The 27,398-nt window shown below is 41.9% G+C and overlaps 1 protein-coding gene and 1 long non-coding RNA gene across 6 annotated transcripts in view; one reads left to right on the forward strand and one right to left on the reverse strand.

Annotated features, from left to right (window-relative positions):
* On the reverse strand, window positions 1-24,220 carry LOC122863212. Its single transcript, XR_006374951.1, has 4 exons — window positions 24,097-24,220; window positions 12,176-12,425; window positions 1,469-5,861; window positions 1-1,395 (listed from the first exon to the last, which is right to left on the reverse strand). It is a non-coding gene; the product is annotated as an uncharacterized LOC122863212 (long non-coding RNA).
* LOC122863211 overlaps window positions 22,358-27,398 on the forward strand; it is a 62,738-nt gene continuing 57,697 nt past the window's right edge. For 2 of the 5 annotated variants that reach the window (XR_006374947.1, XR_006374946.1), the window contains exon 1: window positions 22,358-24,580. Coding sequence is in view for 2 of the 5 variants with exons in the window: in XM_044169466.1 (XP_044025401.1) it covers window positions 24,111-24,580; window positions 24,664-25,000 (807 nt within the window). In the remaining 3 variants the exon portion in view is untranslated. Of the gene's footprint in view, window positions 24,581-24,663; window positions 26,905-27,398 lie in introns of those variants that run through there. The other 3 variants (XM_044169467.1, XM_044169466.1, XR_006374949.1) reach the window with 3 other exon arrangements.

Here is a 27,398-nt window from a genome sequence, read left to right on the forward strand (position 1 = left end):
CATGACTTTTTTGTTGTTTACACGTCTTCCATATATCAATACCATAAAGCATTATGGATTGAAATACAGTAGGATGAGGGGGCAAATGTATTTGTATAGCACCTTTCAATTTAAATAAGGCAAAGAAATGCATTTTAACAATATTTAAAAACACAAAAGGAAAATAAATTCAAATTAAACTGAAAAAAAATATTTGTATAGTATCAATACTTTTAGCCACCTTTTAGCCTCCTTTTAATTAGTTATTTAAACTATGGCCAGTATCACTGTTAATGTCAGTTTTAAAATATATTACTCAACCTATTAACATTAAATAATCATGTATATATTACATGCATCTAGAGGAACACATTATTATATTATTTTGACGTGTTTTAACTCAATGTGGCAGTTGTTACATTATCAGTCTCTATGTAGCTGAAACTGTGCTTCAGCTACATAGCGGACCCCTGTCAATCCATACCATACAAGTGTGGACCTTTTTCTGTAATGCGAATCAAAAGATAAAATGCAGTCCTAACTATATATTGCTTGTGCTTGTGAAAACTCATCAGGGGAGTGTTTTGGGACTGAACGTTTTTGAAGGTATAGTAAAAAGGTCTAATGTTAGTGATTAGAAATGAAAAGAAATTATCTTACTACTGACTATTTTATTTCTAACTTTATCCTGGTTGTTTTTCTTTACTTTCTTTCTTTTTTAGTTTTGAAAATACTTAATCATTCTGCTGCCTTCTGGGTAGCTCTTCATTTTAACACAGTCTGTAGCTTGAAACTAATAAGGAAATCCACTAACGTTGAGCCTTTGTTTTATTACAAAAAACATAATAACAAATCATGATTCAAGAGACTATTTAGTTGAGCTTATTTTTCCTCATAAGTATTATTAATTTTGCTTGTTTCTTTATTCATCCATGCTGGAATGTGAATTTCACTACGTGCTGTCTTTTTCAATCATTCATTCAACCTTTATTTAAATCTCAAAGAATCATGACTTCATTTTCAATGATGTTGAGAGTACAAAACAGAATAAATACACATAAAAAATAAGTAACGAGAAAACAAACAAACAGACAGCAACGGAACAGTTAAACAATTACATTTGTGTGGAGTAGTTTGTAATCATGGTTTTAAATTGACATAGGTACAAATGTGTTGAGTTTTAGTGTGTTTTGTAAAATGTTCCAAGTGTGTGCAGCACAAAAACCAAAAGCAGTTTTCCCAAATTTAGTGTTTGCATGGGGGACATCGAGCATCAACCAATCAACCAAGTTGACATTAAGGGCTTCATAAATAAATAGAAACCAATGATGGTCACGTCTTACTGTTAGAGATGCCCACCCAACCTTTTCATACAAGATGCAATGATGAGTAGAATAACTGTCACCGGTAATACATCTTAGGGCGGAGTGATAAACTGAATCTAGTGGCTTAAGAGTGAAGGCAGAGGCGTGTCTATAGATAAAATCACCATAGTCCAAGACAGAAAAGAAGATGGCCTCAATTATCCGCTTCCTACTGAACATTGGAAAATTTGCTCTGTTTCTGTACAAATGTCCAATTTTTTGTCATAGCTTGAGTGTCAATGTGAACTTTAAATGTAACTTTTTGATCCAACCAGATCCCAAGATATTTGTACTCTGAAATCCTCTCAATAATCTGTCCATTCATAGTGGTAATATACAAACTATTGTCCAAAATATCTCTGGCTCTAGAAAATAGCATGTATTTAGTCTTGATTGCATTCAGGACTAATTTCAATTTTAAAAAATGCATCTTGAAATGTGTCAAAGGCTTGTTCTAGTATCTTGTGAGTGTGAAGTATTTGCAAAATTGAACCTTGTGGAACCCCCTTTGACAGTGGTAGAAATATAGAATGATCATATCCCAACATCACACATTGCTGTCTATGACACAGGTAGTCCTGAAACCATTTACAGGACTTATAATTAAAACCAGTATCACTTAGACTCTGTAGGAGAATAGCATGATCAACAGTGTCAAATGCTTTTGTTAAATCATCAGCACAGCCAACAGTGGACCTCGATACAATACAAGTCTGGACCTTTTTCTGTAATGCGAATCAACAAATAAAATGCATTCCTATAAATATAGATTGAGGACACAAGTACATTGTAAAATTATTTGAAGTCCTGCGCTTGTAAAAAATTGGTCAAGGGAATTTTTGGGGACTGAACCATTTAGGGTAAAGGTCTGATAAGTCTGATAATAAATCTGTTTTAGCGATGAATTGAAATTTAAAAGAAAGGATCTTGGTGCTGACCATTTTATTCCAATTTTTATCCTGGTTGTTTTTTGTTTTTTTTCCTTTTTCAGATTCTAAAGTACTTATTACTCTCATGCCTTATGGGTAGTCCTATTTTAATAATGTCGAGCTTGAAATTTAAGACATCCACTAAAGCTCAGCCTTTATATTTTGTTACAAAAACATAATAACAAATCATGTTTCAAGAGACTGGTTTCTTCACTCAGTAGCCTGTTTAATAGCCACTCTACAGTCTGAAAGACTGCCTGGGGCTGCAAGCCATTCACACTATGGGGGAGTGTTAAAAACAATGTATGAGTGAGTTGTTAAAATCCCTGCTCCAGCCTGCCGGGGCACTGTGCTAAGTATGGACTTTAACACTCACACACCTGCTGGTCCCATCTTGGCTAAAGTAAAAAAAAAAAAAAATTTAAAGCAGGACCTCCAAAATGTCCCCTGTTGCCTTAGTGGTCCCTTGTTGATGAGTGTGTAACTACGCCAAGGTCGACAGTTGGATAGGTAGGTAAGTACACACACACACACACACACAGTTTAATTCGAAGGCCAAGGTATAAACAGCTTGTTGTACACTGAGTATTACAGTGTATCCCCTTACCCAACACTTGTGTACATAAAAAACAACACTTTCCATGAACCCGAGCACTAATTATAACATAGCAATAAGTGTATTTATTTGTTTTTCTCACTGTGCTACAGCAGCATACTTTCTGGCTGGCGTATAAGCTTCATTATCCCAATGCTTATGGAGTGTTTTTTGGAAGTGGGTTAGTTGTCAGACAGCTCTGAAAATCCCCAGCTTTTGGCTGCTCTTGACACTCCGGTTGAACCCGTCCTATTAACGCTGGATTACTATGGAGAGGCCATGTTTCTTTGACAAGGGAATAGAGCAGTACATTTGAGCAGGGATGATTTCATCTTGCAGTTTTTAATTGCTCTAGCATCTATTCATGCACTTTCAAGATGTGCCAAGCAGCTTTGCAGATTCTCAGGGAAAAAAAAGTCAAGGTTCAGCAGAAATGGCTGTTACCAAGTACTGAAGGTTTATGGCTGTAACATCAAAGTTTTATGGTCTTAGGATAAATGAATCCCTTCTTAGCTATAAAATCTACAAACATCTGCCAAATCTTGCCATTTCAAGCAAGTCTTTCTATTCACCAACAGTCAGCATGAGCATTACAGGGAATTTAAATCTGTAACTAAATTAGCTTTTTCGAAAGTACAGTGATGATTGTGATCACTGAGCAGACAGAATAAAGTCAACATTAGCTTCTCAGTAGCAGGAAACGTCTGGAAAATCTGCCTTTTGGTTTTTTCCAAAGTTGCCGCCAGCAAACACTGCTATCATGGTGTGAATATTATTCATCATATAAGATGACATGATGAAGCAGGTGCAGCCGTGGTGTAACATGAAAATCTGGGCCCTGTGCACATGCTGCACATCATTTCCCTCTTAATGCATCCAGTCTTGTTCAGGTACAATCAACTGAATCATCAAGGAAACACATGCATCTGTCATGGTTATTAGTGTAATCACCTGTTTATACACATTTAAGCAAATATTACTCAAGAAAAATCTGATACATACAGTACAGTATCACATACAGTATGTCTGTGATACTTCAGCCCTCTTTTCTAGTTAGTTCAGTGCCTTTCTCTATGGGCAGTTAAGTTAGTTTTTTGCCTGCCTAATCTGGCTGTAGATTGTCTTGTTTTGCGTTGACTTGAGTAAAGAAAGGAAGTCTGAAATTACACATTTGGTGTGTTCTCTGCACTTGGGTCCAGTTAAGCAACATTACACAATACTACAAAACAGTATAGTTTATTTGCCATAACCACAATCTTTCCCTACCCTTCACCATACTATAGTTACAATGTGCAGGTGTTGTAGAAAGAAATATAAACATTGGCATGAGACATCAGACGTTCTCTCTATAATGTCGCTGAGGAAGGATTACTGTATTTTAGCAAATAATAGTTTTTTGTTGCCACTTGATGAGCTCACCTTGTCTCACATGTTACTGTTTTTGAAACCGAGGGAAAGCTAACTATTAAAATGTTAGCTAGCTAGGTTCAAAATATATACCAATACTGAACCATTCTAAAGCAATGCTAGGAAGTTGTGTTCACACTTGATATTAGCGTTACAGACATATTTCAGTGTATACTGCTGCAAATGATGGCTTGCTATTACTTTAGCTAAGCTTTTAAAGTTATATATGTATATATTGTATATACTTAAGATATACAATCAAACCATTTTAAAACAGGTGCTGGAAAGTTGTAATCAACTTTCTTTTGAAAGAGTTTTGTTTACAGTTGTTTTGCCTCAGCTAGCTTGCTTTCTCACACCTGTCTTTCTTTTCTCCCATAGCAGCCAGACCCCAGATGTTCACTGGATGAGGCTGTGTCGTCTTACGGTCTCACCATGGTTCTGACACATTGTCATCAAGGTTCAAATGTTCACTGGAAGTATTTCAGAAGCAGACTTTCTTCAAGTAGTCACATTTCCAGACACTTGGCTTGTACTTTATTTGTTTTAATTACTGCACAACAGCATGATGTCTAATGTTCATTTTGTATTTGTATTTTCTGTATAGTGCAATTAAGTAGACAAAAAAAAACTAAGGCATTCCCTATTTTGTTTCACAGACTTTGAAGAATACATAAACAAAAATTAGTTTTGCTGTACATAAAGACAGTAGTAATAGGTTAAATGCATCGTTAAATATTATTTTTTGCAGCTAATGCATTTTTTCTTTCCATGATTTCAACCTGTTTTGAGAAAAGCAACTTCCCAAGTCCCTCTATATAGCAGCTATTACCTTAGTTAAAAATAAAGACAAGGATCCTGTGTTGTGTGGCCAATCTCACTTTTAAATAACGATTATAAGATCATTACTAAAATTTTAACTCGAATCTTGAATCAGTGGCCTTTTAGTTTTATTCATTCTGAACAAACAGGTTTGGTCTAGGGCCATCTTTTGTCAGATAATCTACGCAGGTACTTACTAACACTTACACTAACAATCGTACTACCCCTATGGTGGCTATTTCTATCAATGCTGGAAAAGCATTTGATAGACTAGGATGGGAATATTTAATAGCCGTTTTGGCCCTGTCTTCATTTCCTGGATCTGTATCATTTACAGTTTCCCCTATGGCAATTATTAAGATAAACACTCAGCACTCATCTTCTTTCAAACTGTCACAATGGACAAGACAAGGCTGTCCATTGTCTCCATTATAATTTTTTTTTTGCCACTTTTACTTATTAGGACCCCTACTGTTACGGACAGAACTGACCGGCGACACAAAGAAGATTATGATATAGTTTATTGCAATACAAGGACCGTAGATAGATAATGGAGGGAAGTATACTGTCCTTTGAATGGAGGATTCGGTCCACACGGGACTGGACACTGGAGTGACACACACGGAAGACGAGAGACACACGGGACCAGGAGCTGGAGTGGATAACTCACGGAAGGCTGGAGACACACGGGGACTGGAGCTGGAGTGACACACACGGAGGACAGGAGTACGAAGGAGCCGGAGAAGAGGTACGGGGTACTGGAGGCTGGTAGTAGTTTTCGTTCAGGAAAAGTGAGTCCAAGGCGTTTATAGAATCAGGGGAACTAGCGTTCTATCCTGTGTCTTAAACGAGACCGGACGCAGACTGTGGTGAGGAGCTGGGTTTTATAGGGGAGTGGAATGCTAATTGGCTGCAGGTGTGTACGAGGTGACAGGTGCTTGGCATTAGTATTCAGGAGAGTGAGTGCGGAGTGAAGGGGAGCCTGGAGTGCGGAGTGAAGGGGAACCTGGTGTGTCTGTGACACCTACATTCAATTCCGACACTTTTTACAATACTGGACCAGTTTGGCGATTGCAACTGGTTACCAAATCAACTGGTCCAAGACTGAGATTATAAATTCAATTCAGATTCTTTAAAAGGCAAGTTTAACTTGAAATGGTCTCCAGACTATATGAAGTACTTGGGAATATACATTCCCAGCAGCATAGAAGACGCTTATCAACTTAATTATCCCCCATAAATTGACAAAGCCACAAATGATCTGAAAAGATTGAACTTACTCCCTATTTCCCTTATGGGCAGAACTAACATTATTAAGATGTCTATTTTACTTTAAATGTCTCTTTTTGTTTCAAAACCTATTTCCCCCCACCACCTTTCTTTAAGAAAATGCAGAGCATCTTCTCCTCTAATATTTGGGAGAAGTCGCCAAGGATTAGCTCGCAGGTTTTACAGCTCCCATATAATGCTGGTGGTTTAAATTGACCAAAAAATTCTATTTTCTCTCAGCTCAATTCACCCAGATTAATCAGTGTTTCTCCAGCTCATTAAGTGCATGGGCAAGAGTGGAGATCCATGACATTCTTCCATATGAGTTTAAGTACTTGCCTTACATTGGTATAGATGAGGTTAAAAAATTACCAAGAACTTTACTATCATTAATAGCTTACAAATATGGAAGAGCTTACATAAACGTATGCGTTACAATGGAACTTCACACTCCGTTTTAATGAAGACAGATTTAAGCCGTGGTATGACAAGGGGATAAGGGAAATATACCATTCTCAAAAAAAATATATTTAATCAGTTACAATCAAAATACAATCTACCTTCCACTCACTTATTCAGGTTTTTCCAAATTCATCATATGATACAGACAAGTCAAGGAAGTCTTGAGGAAACCGAACCTTCCAAAATAGAACATCTCAACAAGGATATAAAAATCTAAGTGTATTTCTAAAGTAGATAAAGGCATGTTAGAATGCTTGACTACAAGCACAGAGGTAATGTGATGTAAATGGGAAAAGGATTTAGAGATGGAGATAAGCAAAGAGGACTGGTCTTTATTTTGTTTTAAAGCTCATAAGCATTCTTAGAATATGATGCATAAAACTCTCTCTTTACAAAGTTCTACATGGAATTTATTAAACACCTGAAAAACATCTTAAAATGAACAACAAAATGTCCTTTCTGTGCTGGCGTTGCAAAAAACAAAAAGGTAATTTTTAATCACATGCTCTGGTCCTATAATTTGCCGTCAACATTTTGGAATTCTGTAAATGATATTATAACAGTATGTTAAGATATTAAAAAATAAAAATAAAAATAGCCTAGCTTGTGTCTTCTTGGCACAGGCAATATGGTATGGAGGACCACAAGAGGCTCGGAAATAGTAACAAAGCATTTCATTAATTAATAACTAATTGTACAATAAAAATGTGCATTAATAAATGTCTTTACAAATTAACTTATTAATTTATGAATGAATAGACTAAATTACAAAGTAATTCCTTATTTGATATTTTAATGGACAATACAAAGAGGAATTGTAAAAATAATTTACAAATTAAATATTTATCCATCAATAAATAGTTCAAATTAAAAAGGGATTTTCAAAAACAACATTAAAACAGTCAATAAGTATATCATTTTAAAATACATTAATTAATTCATAAATACAAATCTATTTGAAAATGCAGCTTAAAAAGAGAAATAAATGACTGTATTCCCAAATTTAATTAAGAATACAGATTTTAATTAGGCATTTAAATGAGCAATTTTCTTTCCCATTTGCATTTCCATTTCCCCGCCACTTTTCTTATCCTATTAGCTATTCGATTTGCTTAGTCATTTAGCTTCTCCTTTTAGCCTCTCCATTTAGCCTTTCCGTGACACTTTGGGCCCTGCCATTAAATCTATCTGAAACTACTAATAGCCCTGTCATAAAAATCTACCTGTACAAAGTTTAGAATGCTCAGTTTTTGCTGATATTCAGTCTGAGATGTGTTAATTCAATGATATGTTAATTATTGAGGTCATAGTCAAAGTGTTGAGTTGTACAGGACTACATCATACTGAGGTGTTACTAATATTTTGCCCTTATACATTATGTAAATGCAGTGGATTTGTTTGCTATAGAACATGCACAGCTAATGCTATATATAAGAGTAAAGTTACACTATCTGATGAATGATGGAAAGGTTACTCTGTGAGGCACAGTGAAACACAGATGGTGGTTGAGGAGCCAGTGGAGAGACCTCTTGCTCTGGATGTACAAGGACTGCAACACTGGATGTAGGTTCATCTGATCTGTCAATTCATTACTTGCAATATCTCCTAAAACCTGAAAACACTCCAACATTACACCACATGAAAATAAATTATAAATGTATTAGCTGTCCAAACAAAGTCACCAAGGTGTAACTAGACTTCAGGGTTCTAATGTTAGCAAACTGAGGTTACTGATCATGTTAGCTGTCTTCGCTAGCTAACATTAGCCATGATGCGATAGCTACACTGCCTTACAACAAGAAATATTTGTACGTTTCTTCTCATTATTGAAATCATAATGCTGAATCATCTGGAGGGTAGTATGCGGTTAGACTTACAGTGCACAGCTCATGTTTTCCCGCGCTTGGCAGTAACGTTACCAGCTGCCTACTGACGGTGGACCTAATGAAGCACATGTGTGTTCTGAAGTAACTGCTGGAGCTGTCAGTCTCACACGTTCCTGGTTTCATTATCCTGTCCTGAACTCTGTAGTTTTCTGTTACAGCAGCAGTGAAGTCCCGTCGCTTCAACTGCAAAACGCACTAGAACTATCTAGTTAGTAACCTTTTTCTGTTAGGAAATGGTGTACTCAATGTCCTGACAGGCTGAGTTTGTGCAATTTGTACAAACACAATAATTCGCTATGATGTAAAATGGTGAAATCAAATGAAAAACTACAGAAAACACACTGACTCACTAGATTATAGCTGCTCAGACTCACTACCACCTACTACCGCACACTGAGCAGAGGCAGAGTCAACATGGCTTCAGAGCCTTTAACTAGAGTATAAGACGTGCGGCTCAAATCAGATAGTTTGTTACATCCCAGCTAATTTGCATTGTTATACCTTGTTTTACCAGTTCAAGGTCCAAAGAGTCATGGAAAGGCTAAATGGAGAGACTAAAAGGAGAAGCAAATTGAATAGCTAATAGGAAATAGGAAAGCGGCAGGGAAATGGAAATGCAAATGGGAAAGGAAATTGCCCTTTCAAATACCTAATTAAAATCTGTATTCTTAATTCAATTTGTGAATCCAGTTATTTATTTCTCTTTTTAAGCTGCATTTTTGAATATATTTTGAAATTCCATTATTTATGAATTAATTGATGTATTTTAAAATTATGTGCATTTATTTAATTTGTAAATTATTTTTATAATTCTTTTTATTGTCCATTAAAATATCAAATAAGGAATTACTTTGTAATTTAGACTCTTTATTCATAAATTTTTTAAAAATTCATACATTAATTTGTAAAGACATTTATTAATGCACATTTTTATTGTACAATTAGTTATTAATTAATGAAATGCTTTATTACTATAAAGCCACTTGTGGTCCTCCATACCATATTGCCTGTGCCAAGAAGACACAAGTTAGGCTATTTTTTTTTTTTTTTTTTTTTAATATCTAAACATACTGTTATAATATCATTTACAGAATTCCAAAATGTTGACGGCAAATTATAGGACCAGAGCATGTGATAAAAATTACCTTTTGTTTTTTGCAACGCCAGCACAGAAAGGACATTTCATTGTTCATTTTAAGATGTTTTTCAGGTGTTTAATAAATTCCATGTAGAATTTTGTAAAAAGAAAGTTTGTGCATCATATTCTAAGAATGCTTATGTGTGGTAGTTTAGGTTTTGTCACTTCCTGTTTTATTTTGTAGTGTGTTCCTTCTCTGGTGTATCTTGTGGTTTTACTTCCTGTCTTTGTTTCCCCTCCAGTTTTGATTGTTGGTCCTTCCTTGATTGTTTGCACCTGTGTCTCGTTGTCTCACCTCCCCTAGGGTATTTAGTCCGTGTCTTTGTCTTTGTTCAGTGTTGGGTCATTGTAGTTAATGTATGGTGTGATTCCTGCCTGATGTGAGGTTTGTTCCTGTCTTGTGAGTGTCACCATTTGGTGCTCCTTTTGTTGTACCTGGTTCCTTTGCCCAGTTCCCCAGCATTCTTACCATGAGTTTGTATTGGATTCTTTGTCTGCTTTGGACCTTGGCTGGATCCTGGAGTTTTGTATTTTGCCTGCTCCTTTGTGAACTGTTTGCGACCTTGGACTCACTCCCCTGCTTCCACCACTGCCAGCCGGTAACCTATCTGCCTTTTGTCTGTTCACGTTGTCCGCCTGTACTCGCCTGCATACCACCACCCAATAAACACTGTAGTCATCCGGCTACTTCACCATGATACCGCTTCCTGTTCATCTGCTTTTGGGTCCACATACCACTACGCAGCACATACGACATTATGAGCTTTAAAACAAAATAAAGACCAGTCCTCTTTGCTTATCTCCATCTCTAAATCCTTTTCCCATTTACATCACATTACCTCTGTGCTTGTAGTCAAGCATTCTAACATGCCTTTATCTACTTTAGAAATACACTTAGATTTTTATATCCTTGTTGAGATGTTCTATTTTGGAAGGTTTGGGTTCCTCAAGACTGCCTTGACTTGTCTGTATCATATGATGAATTTGGGAAAAACCTGAATAAGTGAGTGGAAGGTAGATTGTATTTTGATTGTAACTGATTAAATATACCATTCTCAAAAAAAATATATTCCCTTATCCCCTTGTCATCATTAAAACAGTGTGAAGTTCCATTGTAACACATAAGTTTATGGGAGCTTAGTTATTATTTAATGAAATGCTTTACTATTTCCGTGTCACTTCTGGTCCTCCATATCAGAAATGCGAACTTCTTTGCAAAAATAGACAGACTGGTTAAAAAAAAAAAAACATTAAAGCTCATACCACTAGCAATTATGAGGCACCATAATGTACCCCTGACAATTGGCCAAACTGTCATTTCAGGTCTGTTCTTGCTGACTCTGGCATCCTCAGAGCAGCAATGATTATCTAATGCTTGTTTGCTCAGTCACGTTGTGCAATTGTGTATTCAATAATTTACTTTTTTATATCCCCAGGTGAGCGCTGCCTTTGCTTGTTAGCCCACTAGACAGAGACATGTCTTTTAATTTCTGCTTCACTCTGCTGCTATGACATTACAAGTTGCTGCAGTGCTTCAACTGTTTCAACATATTCTGTATCATCATAATTTAAAGCAAAGTCCCTGTTTGCTCAAAGTGGAGAGCCAGTTCACCCACTGAGAGGAGAAGCTGAGAGCAACCCAACTATTTTTCATTCTACAGCAAATACAATGCAACTATGGAAAAATGCTGTACATGAGATACAAGGGATAGTGTCGAGACAGAAGTGCTCAGCTACAAATAAAGTTTTACTGAATTCAGTGACATTGACCGGCACTTTTAGCAGAGGTGTTCACTGAAGTGGAATGATGAGACTCTTAAGTTTTTTTTATCTGCTCAGATCTTGTAAACAGCAGCTGGACAAAAGAATATTAGTGGTGTCTGTGGCCCTGAGAGCTGGGTTTTTCCTCAGCATTATGTTTGATTTGCTTCCTTCAGCTCTCTAACATTGACTGTGCTACTACAATTTTGCAGTTATCATGAGGTTTTCAAATACCTTTTTTTCCTTATTTTCTCTAGCTCCTCTTTCCCTCAGGAAAAAAAAATCCCAGATCCAAAGCACCACTACCTATCTGTCCACCAGTCATCATACAATGGTCATTTTGCTCGATGGGATAGTAGGGAGTCAACAAGTCCCACTGAACAAATACTGACAATCATTTTAAATAGTGTACTGAGATACAATGTTTTTTAGTCATTTTAGTCATTGCATTTGCATATACAGTAAATGCAAAGAGGTAAATGGATGTAAATAGATGTAAATTTGCTCTGAGCAGTGTGAACAGAGTCAAAGATGACTCCGCACAGAGTGAAAATGTTGGATACTGGTTTGGATTCAGGCTGAAGACCAGGGTACACCACAGCAGAAATCCCTCGCAGTCCTCTGTTGGGCCTGAGAAGGTCTGTAATTGGTTTATCAAGCTGATAGCCAGAGGGGTTGAAGGAGTGTCTTAGGAAGCACTGGTGGGAATGACTGGTGGTGGATGGGTGAGAAGATATCGCCAGATAACATCCTCCAGGTCCGGTAAGGGGTCATCGGGGCTCAGGGCTGTCTTCCTTTCGGTAACGGTCCGACCTTCAGTACAGACAGGCAGGGGACACCGAGATGGACAAAGAATGTTCTTTATTGAACAGCCAGATATAGTGGATATGGAGAGAGGGAAGTCTGTATGAGGGAGATCGCTGGAGACAGGAGAAATGCAGGAGATCACTGGAGGCAGGGAGAATAGGTGTAATGCCGAGTAACATGGAGTGTCCTAGTCAACAATGAGGTCGGACATAGACTGAGGTGAGTGCAGGGCTTATATGCAGACTGTGATCGGGAGCTAATGTGGAGCAGGAGTGTGATTGGGAGCAGGTGTAGATAATTAGTGGGTAGTGGAGCCTGGAGTATCCGTGACAAATCTGCTGCCATGAAACGTGTAAGAGCCTTTACTGTTTAATATTATTTCTGTTTTTTACTGCATTTTTACTTAAAGGAACAGTTCATCCCAAAATCAAAAATACATATTTTCCCTCTTACCTGTAGTGCTATTTATCCATCTAGATTGTTTTGGTGTGAGTTGCCGAGTTTTGGAGATATCAGCTGTAGAGATGTCTGCCTTTTTTTAATATTACTATTTTCTTTCTACTGATAGTTCCTACATGAAACTGCTCACAACAAGGTCTGTGGATTATCTTGAGTAACCGAGTCATGATTTCTGGAAAAAGATATTGCTGTTGAGTTTTTCAAATGTAATTTTTTGGCGCTTTGAGCTCCACAAGCTGAGTGTCATATAGTTCTATTAAATTCAAGAAAGGCAGACATCTCTACGGCCAATATCTTCAAAATTCGGCAACTCACACAAAACAATCTAGATGGATAAATAGCACTACAGGTAGGAGGAAAAATATGTATAAAAATATGATTTTGGGGTGAACTCCATCCATCCATCCATTTTCTTCCGCTTATCCGGGGCCGGGTCGCGGGGGCAGCAGTCTAAGCAGGGACTCCCAGACTTCCTTCGCTCCAGACACTTCCTCCAGCTCCTCCGGGGATCCCGAGGCGTTCCCAGGCCAGCCGAGAGACATAGTCCCTCCAGCGTGTCCTGGGTCTTCCCGGGGCCGCCTCCCGTGGGACATGCCCAGAACACCTCCCGAGGGGGCGTCCAGGAGGCATCCGGATCAGATGCCCTAGCCACCTCAGCTGGCTCCTCTCGGCGTGGAGGAGCAGCGGCTCTACTCGAGCTCCCCGTGTGACTGAGCTCCTCACCCTATCTCTAAGGGAGCGCCCAGCCACTCGGCGGAGGAAGCCCATTTCGGCGCTTGTATCCGCGATCTTGTCCTTTCGGTCACTACCCAGAGCTCATGACCATAGGTGAGGGCAGGAGCGTAGATTGACCGGTAAATCGAGAGCTTTGTCTTTCGACTCAGCTCCTTCTTCACCACAGCGGTCCGATACAGCGCCCGCATCACTGCAGGCGCCGTGCCGATCCGCCTGTCAATCTCACGCTCCATCCGTCCCTCACTCGTGAACAAGACCCGAGATACTTGAACTCCTCCACTTGAGGTAAGGACTCCCCACCTACCGAAGAGAGCAAACCACCTTTTTCCGGTCAAGAACCATGGCCTCAGATTTGGAAGAGCTGATTCTCATCCCAGCTGCTTCACACTCGGCTGCAAACCGTCCCAGTGCATGCTGCAGGTCCTGGTTTGAAGAAGCCATCAGAACGACATCATCTGCAAACAGCAGAGATGAGATCCTGTGGTTCCCAAACCGGACTCCCTCCGACCCCTGACTGCGCCTAGAAATTCTGTCCATATAAATTATGAATAGAACCGGTGACAAAGGGCAGCCCTGGCGAGTCCAACATGCACCGGGAACAGGTCTGACTTACTGCCGGCAATGCGAACACAGCTCCTGCTCGGTTATACAGGGACCGGACAGCCCTTAGCAGAGGGCCCCGGACCCCATACTCCCAGAGCACTCCCCACAAAGCGCCCGGGGCACACGGTCGAATGCCTTCTCCAGATCCACAAAGCACATGTGGACTGGTTGGGCAAACTCCCATGAACCCTCGAGCACCCGATGGAGAGTATAGAGCTGGTCCAGTGTTCCACGACCGGGGCGAAAACCACTCTGCTCCTCCTGAATCCGAGGTTCGACTATCGGACGAATTCTCCTCTCCAGTACCCTGGCGTAGACCTTACCGGGAGGCTGAGAAGTGTGATCCCTCTGTGATTGGAACACACCCTCCGGTCCCCTTCTTCTTATACAGAGGACCACCACCCCGGTCTGCCAGTCCAGAGGCACTGTCCCAGACCGCCACGCGATGTTGCAGAGGCGTGTCAGCCAAGACAGTCCCACAACATCCAGAGACTTAAGATACTCAGGGCGGATCTCATCCACCCCGAAGCCTTGCCACCAAGGAGCTTGCCAACAACCTCAGTGACTTCGGCCAGGGTAATGGATGAGTCCGCCTCCGGGTCCCCAGCCTCCGCTTCCTCTTCGGAAGACGTGACAGCGGGATTGAGGAGATCCTCAAAGTATTCCTTCCACCGTCCGACAACATCCCCAGTCGAGGTCAACAGCCCTCCACCCGCACCGTACGGTGTTGGTGAAGCACTGCTTCCCCCTCCTGAGCCGTCGGACGGTTTGCCAGAATTTCTTTGAGGCCGACCGATAGTCCTCCTCCATGGCCTCTCGAACCTCTCCCAATCCTGAGTTTTTGCCTCTGTGACCGCCTGCGGGCTGCAGCACGCTTAGCCTGCGGTACCTGTCAGCTGCCTCGGGAGTCCCACGAGCCAACAAGGCCCGATAGGACTCCTTCTTCAGCCTGACGGCATCCCTTACTTCCGGCGTCCACCACCGGGTTCGGGGATTGCCGCGCGACAGGCACCAGAAACCTTGCGACCACAGCTACGAGCCGCCGCATCGACAATGGAGGTGGAAAACATGGTCCACTCGGACTCAATGTCCCCAGCCTCGCCGGGATCTGGGAGAAGCTCTCCCGGAGGTGTGAGTTGTAGACCCTGCTGACAGAGGCTCCGCCAGACGTTCCCAGCAGACCCTCACGATACGCTTGGGCCTGCCAAGTCTGTCCGGCTTCCTCCCCTGCCAGCGGATCCAACTCACCACCAGGTGGTGATCGGTTGACAGCTCCGCCCCTCTCTTCACCCGAGTGTCCAAGACACGCGGCGGAGAGTCAGATGATACGACAACAAAGTCGATCATCGACCTCCGGCCTAAGTGTCCTGGTGCCACGTGCACTGATGGACACCCTTGTGCTTGAACATGGTGTTAGTTATGGACAAACTGCAACTAGCACAGAAGTCCAACAACTGAACACCGCTTGGGTTCAGATCAGGGGGGCCGTTCCTTCCGATTACCCCTCTCCAGGTGTCACTGTCGTTGCCCACGTGGGCGTTGAAGTCCCCCAGTAGAACAACGGAGTCCCCGGGCGGTGCACTGTCTAGTACCCCTCCCAGGGACCCCAAGAAGGCCTGGTACTCTGCACTGCCGTTCGGCCCATAGGCCGCCACAACAGTGAGAGACCTGTCCCCCACCCGGAGGCGGAGGGACGCGACCCTCTCGTTCACCGGGGTAAACTCCAACACGTGACGGCTGAGCTGTGGGGCTATGAGCAGGCCCACACCAGCCCGCCGCCTCTCCCCGCAGGCAACGCCAGAGAAATGGAGCGTCCAGCCCCTCTCGAGGAGATGGGTTCCAGAGCCCAGGCTGTGCGTGGAGGCGAGGCCGACTATATCTAGCCGGTAACGCTCAACCTCCCGCACAAGCTCAGGCTCCTTCCCCCAGCGAAGTGACATTCCATGTCCCTAGAGCCAGTTTCTGTGTCCGGAGATCTGGTGGCGAAGCCCCTGCCTTCCGACTGCCGCCCAGATCTCTCTGCACCGGCCCCTTACGGATCCTCCTGCGGGTGGTGGGTCCACGGGAGGGCGGCCCGCGTCACTCCTTCGGGCTGTGCCCGGCCGGGCCCGTGGGGAAAGGCCCGGCCACCAGGCGCTCGCCGTCGAGCACCCACCCCAGGCCTGGCTCCAGGGTGGGGCCCGGTAGCGCCAATCCGGGCGACGTAACTGGCCTTGATTGACAATTCATAGGGGGCTTCTGAACCGCTCTTAGTCTGACCCGTCACCCTGGACCTGTTTGCCATGGGTGACCCTACCAGGGGCATAAAGCCCCAGACAACATAGCTCCCAGGGTCATTCGAACTGTCCCTTTTTAAAGCTACTCTAATTTATATTTTACCTGTATGTTATATTTATTATTATATATTTATTATTTTTAATTACCAATGGGTCAGATAACTGTATATAATGTGACAGGGGTCACTTACAGTAACAAATCCACAAAGAACTATTACAGGTCTCTGCAATCCCTCTCAGCTCTGTGGAGTGTAGTGTCTTTCTGCTCATTGTTTTGGTCTAATGGTCTGCAACTTTACTGTTTTCATTCAGTCTCACAGCTCTCATCAACCTGGTTTCCAGCAGCAGCAGGCAGCAGTTTAAAGAGAAAAAGTTCTGATAAACCCACTATACGCTACCTACCCAGCACCAAACAGCAGACAGACGAAGTTAAAGACTACCTGGTAAAAGCCAGATATATGTCTGGGGAGTTGGTGGAAACCAAACCAGAGCTAAAAGGAGAGTGAATATTGAGCTTACAAACAACACAACTGCAGCAAACAATGCTAATGTTGCTCCAATGTGTAAAAATGCAACCCCTAACCCTAACCCTTTTACTCTAAGTGTAATCAAATAAAAGTACAAGGTATTTGGGTAACCTGGTAGTTCAGCAATCAAAGACACATATCATGTAACTGTCATGTCTTAAGTTTGCATTTGGATGTGGACTCTTGTGACTACCATCCCGTTTCTCTCCACGTTTCCTGTGGCTGTGAAAGTCAGCTATTTAATACAAGCTAAATACAGAAAAAGGATAAAGAAAAATATAAGAAAATACTTGAGTAAAGTGTCAGCACCTCCATATGGTACTTAAATCCTCTTTTTAATGGCATAAACTGCATTGTTCAGATACTTCAGACAGTGTTTAATTACTCAGAGTAATGACATGTATTCTTTTCTGTCATGAGCTGACAGTTGCCTCCTATGCTGACTGCTGAGTGTTTCACCATAGGCCTAAATCTTTGCACTTAAGGAAGGACCTACTAATTGGCAAGCTTTCAGATCCTAATGGGGCTCTTAATTAGTAAGTGCTTTATTTATTAATGGCTGATTCACTGGGAAGTTTAACTATCTAAGCCTCTATATGTTACAAAATATATTTTGTTTGTGCGAGTATCGATTTTAAGACCAATATACAGATAGAGTATACTGTCAACTACCTTAATGTGTAATTAGTCATAAGATTTTGAACATTTCCAACTAAATCTGAGTATTTAATTCATACAATTAGCGTCATGATCCAAGTCATAATTACACCTGTGAATGTCTCAGGCAATGGGGAACAGAGGAAGAGGTGCTGGAGGAGGGACCATCATGGGAGGACAAACCCCTACATGGGATGTATCACCGGAACATAACTGAAGTGGCTGATATCAAGAAATCCTACCAATGGTTAGAGCAGGCCGGACTGAAGGACAGCACAGAGGCACTCATCATGGCTGCACAGGAGCAGGCCCTGAGCACCAGAGCAATAGAGGCCCAGATCTAATATGGGTCAGATAGGAAGAGAAACGGAGTAGGAGTTATCCTGAAAGAGGCGTTTGTGAGGAATGTTCTAGAGGTGAAAAGAGTATCAGACAGGTTGATGAGTCTGAAGCTGGAAATTGAAGGGTTGATGTTCAATGTTGTGAGTGGTTATGCCCCACAGGTAGAATGTGAGTTAGAAGAGAAGGAGAAATTCTGGAGTGAGTTAGATGAAGTGATGCAAAGCATCCCCAGAGGTGAGAGAGTGGTGATTGGTGCAGATTTCAATGGGCATGTAGGTGAAGGGAACAGAGGTGATGAGAATGTGATGGGCAGGTTTGGCCTTCAGGACAGGAATGCAGAAGGACAGATGGTGGTAGAGGTGGTAAGAGGATGGAAATGGCGGTAGTGAACACTTTCTTCCAGAAGAGGCGGTGACATATAAGAGCGGAGGTAGAAGCACTCAGGTGGACTACTTCTTGTGTAGACATTGTAATCTGAAAGAGACCAGTGACTGTAAAGTAGTGGTAGGGGAGAGTGTAGCCAGACAACACAGGATGGTAGTGTGTAAAATGACTCTGGTGGTGAGGAAGATGAAGAGGACAAAGGCAGAGCAGAAGACGAAGTGGTGGAAGTTGAAAAAGGAAGACTGTCGTGTAGTTTTCAGGGAGGAGCTGAGACAGACTCTGGGTGGTCAGGAAGTGCTCCCAGATGACTGGACCACTACAGCTAATGTGATCAGGGAGACAGGTAGGAGGGTACTCGTATGATCTGGAAAGAGGAAAGCGGACAAGGAGACTTGGTGGTGGAACAAGGAAGTGCAGGAGTGTATACAGAGAAAGAGGTTAGCTAAGAAGAAGTGGGACACGGAGAGGACTGAAGACAATAGACAGGAGTACAGGGAGATGCAGCGTGAGGTGAAGGTAGAGGTGGCAAAGGCCAAACAAAGAGCTTATGAGGACTTGTATGTTAGGTTGGACACTAAAGAGGGAGAGGTGGATTTGTACAGGTTGGCCAGACAAAGAGATAGAGATGGGAAGGATGTGCAGCAGGTTAGGGTGATTAAAGATAAGGATGGAAATGTATTGACAGGTGCCAGGAGGGTGATGGGAAGATGGAAGGAGTACTTTGAAGAGTTGATGAATGAGGAAAATGAAAGGGAATGAAGAGTAGAAGAAGTGACTGATGTGGAGCAGGAAGTAGCAAAGATTAGCAAGAGTGAAGTGAGGAAGACGTTGAAGAGGATGAAGAGTGGAAAGGCAGTTGGTCCTGATGACATACCTGTGGAGGTATGGAAGTGTCTAGGAGAGGTGGCAGTAGAGTTTCTGACTAGCTTGTTTAACAAGATCTTTGAGAGTGAGAGGATGCCCGAAGAATGGAGGAGAAGTGTACTGGTGCCAATTTTTAAGAACAAGGGAGATGTGCAGAGCTGTGGCAACTACAGAGGAATAAAGCTGATACAGTGAAGTTGTAGGAAAGAGTAGTGGAAGCTAGGCTAAGGGCCGAGGTGAGCATTTGTGAGCAGCAATATGGTTTCATGCCTAGAAAGAGTACAACAGATGCAGTATTTGCTTTGAGGATGCTGATGGAGAAGTACAGAGAAGGTCATAGGGAGTTGCATTGTGTCTTCGTAGATTTAGAGAAAGCGTATGACAGGGTGCCGAGAGAGGAGCTGTGGTATTGTATGAGGAAGTCTGGAGTGGCAGAGAAGTATGTTAGAGTGGTGCAAGGCATGTATGAGAGCTGTAAGACCATGGTGAGGTGTGCTGTAGGTGTGACAGAGGAGTTCAAGGTGGAGGTGGATTTGCATCAAGGATCGGCTCTGAGCCCCTTCTTGTTTGCTCTGGTAATGGACAGGCTGACAGATGAGGTTAGACAGGAATCTCCATGGACTATGATGTTTGCGGATGACATTGTGATTTGTAGTGAGAGCAGGGAGCAGGTGGAGGAAAATCTAGAGAGATGGAGGTCTGCTCTGGAAAACAGAGGAATGAAGCTTAGCTGCAGTAAGACAGAATACATGTGTGTCAATGAGAGGGACCCAGGTGGAACGGTGAGGTTACAGGGAGCAGAGGTGAAGAAGGTGCAGGACATTAAGTACTTAGGGTCAACGGTTCAGAGCAATGGAGACTGTGGAAAAGAGGTGAAGAGGCGAGTGCAAGCAGGTTGGAACGGGTGGAGAAAAGTGTCAGGTGTGTTGTGTGATAAAAGAGTATCAGCAAGAATGAAAGGAAAGGTATGGCTGGCATAGTGTACAGGAACATCTGCACGGAGTATGGACTGGAAACCCCGAGGTCAAAGTGGGAAACACCTCCAAAGGTGGTAGAGAACGACTGAGCCAAGATCCTGTGGGACTTCCAGATTCAGACTGACAGAACGGTAATGGCGAACCAACCAGACATCGTGGTGGTGGACAAACAGCAGAAGAAAGCCGTTGTGGTTGACATGGCAATACCAAGTGATGGCAACATCAGGAAAAAGGAACATGAGAAACTAGAGAAATACCAAGGGCTCAGAGAAGAGCTGGAGAAAGCTTGGAAGGTGAAGGCGACAGTGGTGCCCGTGGTCATCGGAGCACTCGGGGCAGTGACCCCCAAACTGGAGGAGTGGCTACAGCAGATCCCTGGAAGAACACCAGACATCTCGGTCCAGAAAAGTGCAGTACTAGGAACAGCAAAGATACTGCGCAGAACCCTCAAGCTCCCAGGCCTCTGGTAGAGGACCTGAGCTCGAAGGATGAGACCACCCGTGGAGGGTGAAGGACAAAGTTTTTTTTGTTTTGTTTTTTTATATATATATATAAAAAATGGGTTTTTAAATGAGCAAATAGCTTGTGATTCATGATAAATTCATAAAGATTCCTGTCCCAGGCTGAATAAAAATGTAATAACATCTTAAGTAAGGTTCCTGCACTGGGCCTGAAACATTTTCACCAACTCAAACCTCAGCTGCAAGAGGTATTTCTGCTTCCAAGATTTCAGATGGGTAGTTCCTTTTGCATTAGTGCATACTAATCAAATAGACAAAGGTTTCATTATGAAAAAAGTGAGCAGGAAATTTGTGCCTGATTGCAACAGTGAACAGCTCGGTCGGTGACACCACCTGCCTGCCACTGTATTGTCATTTTATGGGTGAAAAGTAAAGCAACCAGTAGAGTATGCAGTATCCAGCTGCCCATGCTCTGACTGATCTGTAACCTGTTTCTGTCCACTTCCTAAACACACTGACAGATGTTAACATTTAATGATTGTTTCCTCTATTAGAAACCATAATCCCTTAATCTCTGTCTGTCATGTCTATCATCCCCCACTGTTCTGTGCAGAAAGCATGGAGGCCACCTTCAGTTCAGGAACTAGTAATCCGCTTACAGTCACATGTAAAATATAAGACTGTTGTTTTTGTTGTAAAATGGCCAACATCAGGGGGAACTAAATGAAATGGCAGGAGGTGACTTTTGTTGATGAAACACACAGATGTTTGTCAATGTATGCTTCCTAGTGGAGGTTATTTAGCAACAAAAAGAGGAGGTAAATTTGACAAAAGATTCATTTAGTCAGTGTGTCCTGGCGGACCAGCAGGTGACACTGCACACAGTGTCATTGTAACATTATGGGTTTGCCTCGATCAACCCCTGTCACATGTCATCACTTCTCTCTCACATCATTCCTGTCTCTCTCTCTCCTCTGCATGCTATTTAATATTGGAGAAATGGATTAAAAAGGAATAAACAAAACAATTTCCCATTTTAAACAGTTAAACAGCAGTGTTTATTAACTGTTTAAAATGTCTGTTTGAGTTCTGATCCATACAATTTAATTCCTGGTTGATGAGCTCCTAGTCTGCGCAGAGTCAGCTAGCTAATAGGTCAGCTAGCTGCATGGATAACTGTAGCTACAGTTAGCAGTTGTACGTGGTTACTTTAGCAACAAGTAAAGCTAACTGTCCATCAAGAAACTAACCGAAAAAGCACTTTCTGCGAGACATACAACCTCCAAAAACTTGAAGAGTAGCCTAGTCCTAAGCAGAGTAGTCTCGCATAGTCAGACCTATCTCCACACTTCGTTTTAGCGCTAGCAGAGTGGTCGAATAACTTTCTCATCTCTCTCCTCTCTCCTTCTGTCGCTTTCAGCAGGTATTTCTGCCTCCAAAGCTGCGGAGTCTGGATCTGTGATTGTGGACCACTTGCTGCCCGTGTGTTACTGCTTGACAACTGCTACTACAATTGCTATTATTAGTCTTATTACTATTATTATCATTATTAGTCCTATCACTGTCATTCCAATTATTATTATTTTGTTGATATTAATATTGCCACTACCATTACATTATTATTATTTTAAAATTCTAGGTGGAATTTCCATTGTGCTTCCCTCTCTCTCTCCACCTCTCCCCTATAACCCCCCAAGCGCGACTCGCAGCCTCTGGAAACTCCCGAAAATCTTTTAATCTAACCGTTGTTGATCTAAAATGAAGACAGATTCAGCAACTGCATGGCTTATTTCTTGCTGCAAATGTTTTCAGAAACACATTTCGGTGACAATTAAGAGGCTAGAGGAAGCTTCATTTTTTGAAGCTTTTTTGAAACTTTGGCCACGTTTTATATGAACAGCCAACATTATAACGTTATATACTGTATATGACAGAAAATAAGGGAAAGCATAATAGGTCCCCTTTAATCTTTACTCCTCCCAACTGTAACTACATTAGTCAGTGCTCTGTGGAAATATCCTCTGCAGGGTCTGTCTTGTCTGTCCCCTGTGATAATGTAAGCTGATGTTATACTGACATTAACAATTGTTCTCTATCTCATTAAAGCAACAAGGAGGGCATTGATCTCTATGGGTGAGGGAGTGGTGTGAGTTAGACTCGTGAAGACGATAACACTTTTGTCTCGCTCGTAGTTCATAAATACGATTCATTCATGTTAGCTTATGGATAGTTGTTAGCTAACGCTAGCTAAACTGTTATTGTTATGCTAAAGTGCATAAGTTATTCTATTATTCCCAAACAGCTTCAGGTACATTACCACCTCCTTCTGTACTATAGGAGAACCAACCCTGATTTGCATGTAGCCGAGAGAACAACGACGAATTGTAATCAGATTAGAAAATGCTGAATGTATGCCACATGTGCACCACGGTTGTCAATGAATTTGCGGTCACAATGTGCACCTAGCTCATTATGCAGTTAGCTCCTGGACTGAACCTGGGACTGACCTCCAGAAGCATTCTTTCTCATCAAGAAAAGAAAGGATAACGTAGTGACCTTGATTTCAAAACTTCGGTCACACTGCAACTCGATGTGAGAAAAACTATTCAGAAACTAAATGATAATCATTCAGTCTTTAGGTTTAATTATATTACGGCAATAAGAGTCAAACAAACTTTATGGTAAAATGATAAAGAGATGTAATAAGATGCACAAAGTATAAGTCAAAGTATAAGTCTCATCAACTGGTAGAGAGAGAGAGAGAGAGAGAGAGAGAGAGAGAGAGAGCAGAATGGAGCAGGAGGTCCAGAAGCTCAGTGTGCAGCAGGTCAAGGTGTTGTTGATCTGATGTTAATACTCCAGCCAGTTAATAAATGCAGCCAGATGCATGCTGTAAATGTATTGCCAAGGGAAAGAAGACAGACAGACAAAGAAGCTGTTTCAGCCTCATGTGCACCCTGCCCCCTGATTGCTGGTACAAAATAATCAGATATTGTGTAATATAATATTATATTATATAATGTGTAATATAATTTTTTAACCTATTTTTTACTTTATCACAACTGTTTTCAATAACTTTTTTTTTTTTAATTTGAGAAGCGATTTAGGGGGCGGTGGGTCAAAGAGACCCGGGTGACCCCCTGTCACTTCACTTCCCTTCCCTTCCCTTCCCTTCCCTTTCCGTCCCTTTCCTTTCCTTTCCTGCGCTCTTCTTTCTTTGTCTTCTCATTCTCTTCTCTTCCTAACACCTCACCAAATGCCCAGCGCTGCCCAGAGCTGAACGGAGAGCTTAGAAGGAGACCCCCGCGAGCCGTCCTGGCGTTTGTTCCCTTATAATAATAATACTAATAATAATGCTAATAATAATAATGATAAAAAGCACAGCTACCCACCCCCAAGGTCCTCCATGTGTCCCGGCCGGTGTTGTTATGCGTATGCGGCGTCCCTAGTGCGCGACATCGGGGCCGCGTTCCGCCTGCTGTTCACGCCGGCCATAAAGCTGCTCGTCCTGGAGATGACCAAGCTTGAGGCCCGTCGCCGCAAGTACCACGAACGGCCGGGCTGGTGGAAGGGCATGAACGTCACTGACCTGCGCGCCTACGTGGGGCTGCTCATCCTGGTTGGCGTCTACAGGTCCCGGGGCAAGCCTGTGGGACGCAGAGAGCGGACGGGGCGTGTCGACGCCGCCATGCCTCTCAAGGTCTTTCACGCCTACTCCTTGCTGCTGCGATTCGACGACCGCGAAACCAGAGCCGCCAGATGCGCCGGACAAACTGGTGGCAGTCAGGGAGCTGGCGGACAGGTGGGTGGAGTGTCTGCCCTACTTCTACAACTCGGGGCCCGAGATAACAGTGGAGCAACTGGTACCGTTCAGAGGTGCGTGTGTGTGTGTGTGTGTGTGTGTTGTATTCTGCTGTAGAGCACAGTGTGACATCTACTTCCACTGACGCCCCCTGTAGAGCGGCGGCTGCTGCGGCCAGCAAGAGGAAAAGGTGTCAGATATGCCCCCGAAGAAGAACAGTAAAACGCACACCGTGTGCCGCGGGTGCAACAGGTACGTGTGCAGAAGCTGCGCACTGCCGTACTGCCCCGCGTGCGCTGACAGGGCAGCTGGCCGTGGGTCAGTCTGACCCGAAGGACACAGGCGCGCCGCAGAACTCCGAGGCTGCGGGAGGGTTAATATCCATATTCTTACATTGGGCCTTGGGTTATCAGCAGTGTAATAAATTGGTACACAGAAGGAAGGATAAATGTTGCCCTACTGGTATGGTTTATGGAGTCAGGTGTATTTCTTAAAATACATATTACAAATACAAATTTGAAATACATCATGTTAGCTTCAAGTCTAATGGTTAAAGAATATTTTAAACTGTAAAAGACATTTACATGTTTACACTTATTCATTTGGCAGAGGCTTTTGTCCAAAACGACGGACAAATGAGGTACAATCCAAGCCACAGTAGATCAAAGAAAAGACATGCTTAGATTAGAATTTAAACCTTAAAAAGAAAAGTGCTGTTTATATTTTTCCAAAACAAGGTGATATGATGTAAAGTCAGTGAAAAAGAAAATCTTAAACTGCCTTAGTTTACAAATACAACTTCAATGAAAGAGATTAAAAAATGAATAGGATTAAATTATTGACAACTTTCACATTTATCTGAGTGAATAAAAAACACATTTTCTTTACAATGATGGCATGCAGGGTATTATATAACAAACACTACACAAATCAAAAGTAGGTATAGTCTAATCCTAACTCTGGATTAGACTATACCTACTGAAACGTGTCCTCTATTTTGGAACACAGTGACATCAATAAAAATAGGTTGGATGGGTCCGGAAACACAAGCAGATGATCAAACAGGTTATAAACAAAACCCCAGGTTAGTCTATCTGATTTTAAGTAAAAGTAAAATTAGGTAAGAAAAATTATTACCCAAACTGTCCATTGTAAACATCCATCACAGTTTGCAGATCCACTTCAATTGTGACCTATACTTAATGTAGTTGTGCACACTCATGATTTTCCTGTAGCTAATATATGGTAGCTAATCTGTTGTCTTGATTACAACTTGTCTGACTGCTGGTGTTGGATCTATTTTTAATGGTGTTGCCACATTCCAAGATCCCAGCAAATACTTTGGTGAGTACAATGTTGTCATAACTGATAAAAATCAAAAGTGTGTAAATAGGACCTGAGTTGGAATACACCACAATTATTCTCTTAAGAATTTCCATCATGTCTCCCTTTAGCAGCGCATTAAAGGCAGCAACTTCTTGATTCCTGCTCCTAGAACCAATAGCCAGAACTATTCTTGTAATAAACAATTTTCCTTTAACTGTCAGTGAGCTACTACATAGCGCAAAGACAGTAAATAATCATTACTTTAGCTTTGTCCTCCCTAAATGACAAGTAGCTATTTAGTTTTAACTCTGAAAGGCTCATTAGTTCATGTAGAAGGTTATGTGTTGAAGGCAACTGTTCACATGTGAGAGGTGAGAAGAGGTCTAGTCAGAATAGAATAGAGATCTGCCATCCTCCAATATATTTTGTATTATGCTAATGTTCAGATCTAATTGTTCACTCAGGGGTTAGTGGACGTGACTTTGACTCTGAGCTGACCTTTCAGTTAGCCAATAAGCCATTTTGCTCCACCGTATTAATATAAGAGATTTATATTCTCATAATGGAGGGCCTCAACAGCGGTATTACTCACAGCGATTAGTGACTAATGAATGACTGCCAACCTGTGTTCTGGTAATGCATTCCTCTGACTGATTGTGGTCAACCCTGTTTGGGAAGGCAGCCAAAGAGAAAAGTTTATTAGTAAAGCCATATTAATTAACAAGTTACAGGAAATTAATCGAGGGAGGGGAGTCAATTACTCTCCTTAGCATGATCCCATTTTTATCATATCAACCCTGATGACAAAAAATAGTAATATTGCAGCAGGCTTGTTGCTGAATGTTTTACAATTACACATGAAGGATTTTTAGATCCCCAAACAGATATGTCTGTAAAATGTCATTGGTGAGCCATGGTTGGCTTGTAAAGTAAGTGAGGTTGCAAGTTTGAGCTAAGGGGGAGTGGCTATAACCTCTTTCCCCTCGGACCAGCACGTTATTACCTTTCTTTTCTGGGTGGATATGATGAACCATGGGAGATCTCAGGATGAAGAAAGTCTCCAATTTTGAAGAATAATTGCGTGTCCATCTTACTTTGAAGGCACTCAGACACTGGATACATGTTGATGGAAAGAACCCAGGTCGAAAGCAGCTGAGGATTACCAGTGAAGTCGCTTAAGGCCATCACTTAACTAGGAGTGAATCAGCAGCCTAGATAACATCTAGATGCTGTGTTATGTTATGGTACCCTAAACAGACTGAAGGAGAACTGCAGGCTTGCAGAGTGTTTTTTGGTAGCTGTATGCAGCCAGCAGCGGTGGAATGTAACAAATTCAAGGTACTTGTACTTTACTTGAGTATTTCCATTTAATGCAACTTTATGGGTAAAAGTTGAGATGTGTACATTTTCTGTCCCGGAGTATTTGTTTTCTTAAAAATATCTTCAAAAAATTCTTTCAAAAAATATATATTAAATTAATCTATTTTTACCATGTTGATACAGTAATGTATTAACAGTGAACCATTATAAATTATGGGATTTTTACAAAAATATAAGAAAAATGTA

Source organism: Siniperca chuatsi, linkage group LG16 (genome assembly GCF_020085105.1).
Source record: "Siniperca chuatsi isolate FFG_IHB_CAS linkage group LG16, ASM2008510v1, whole genome shotgun sequence".
NCBI classification, from domain to species: domain Eukaryota; kingdom Metazoa; phylum Chordata; class Actinopteri; order Centrarchiformes; family Sinipercidae; genus Siniperca; species Siniperca chuatsi.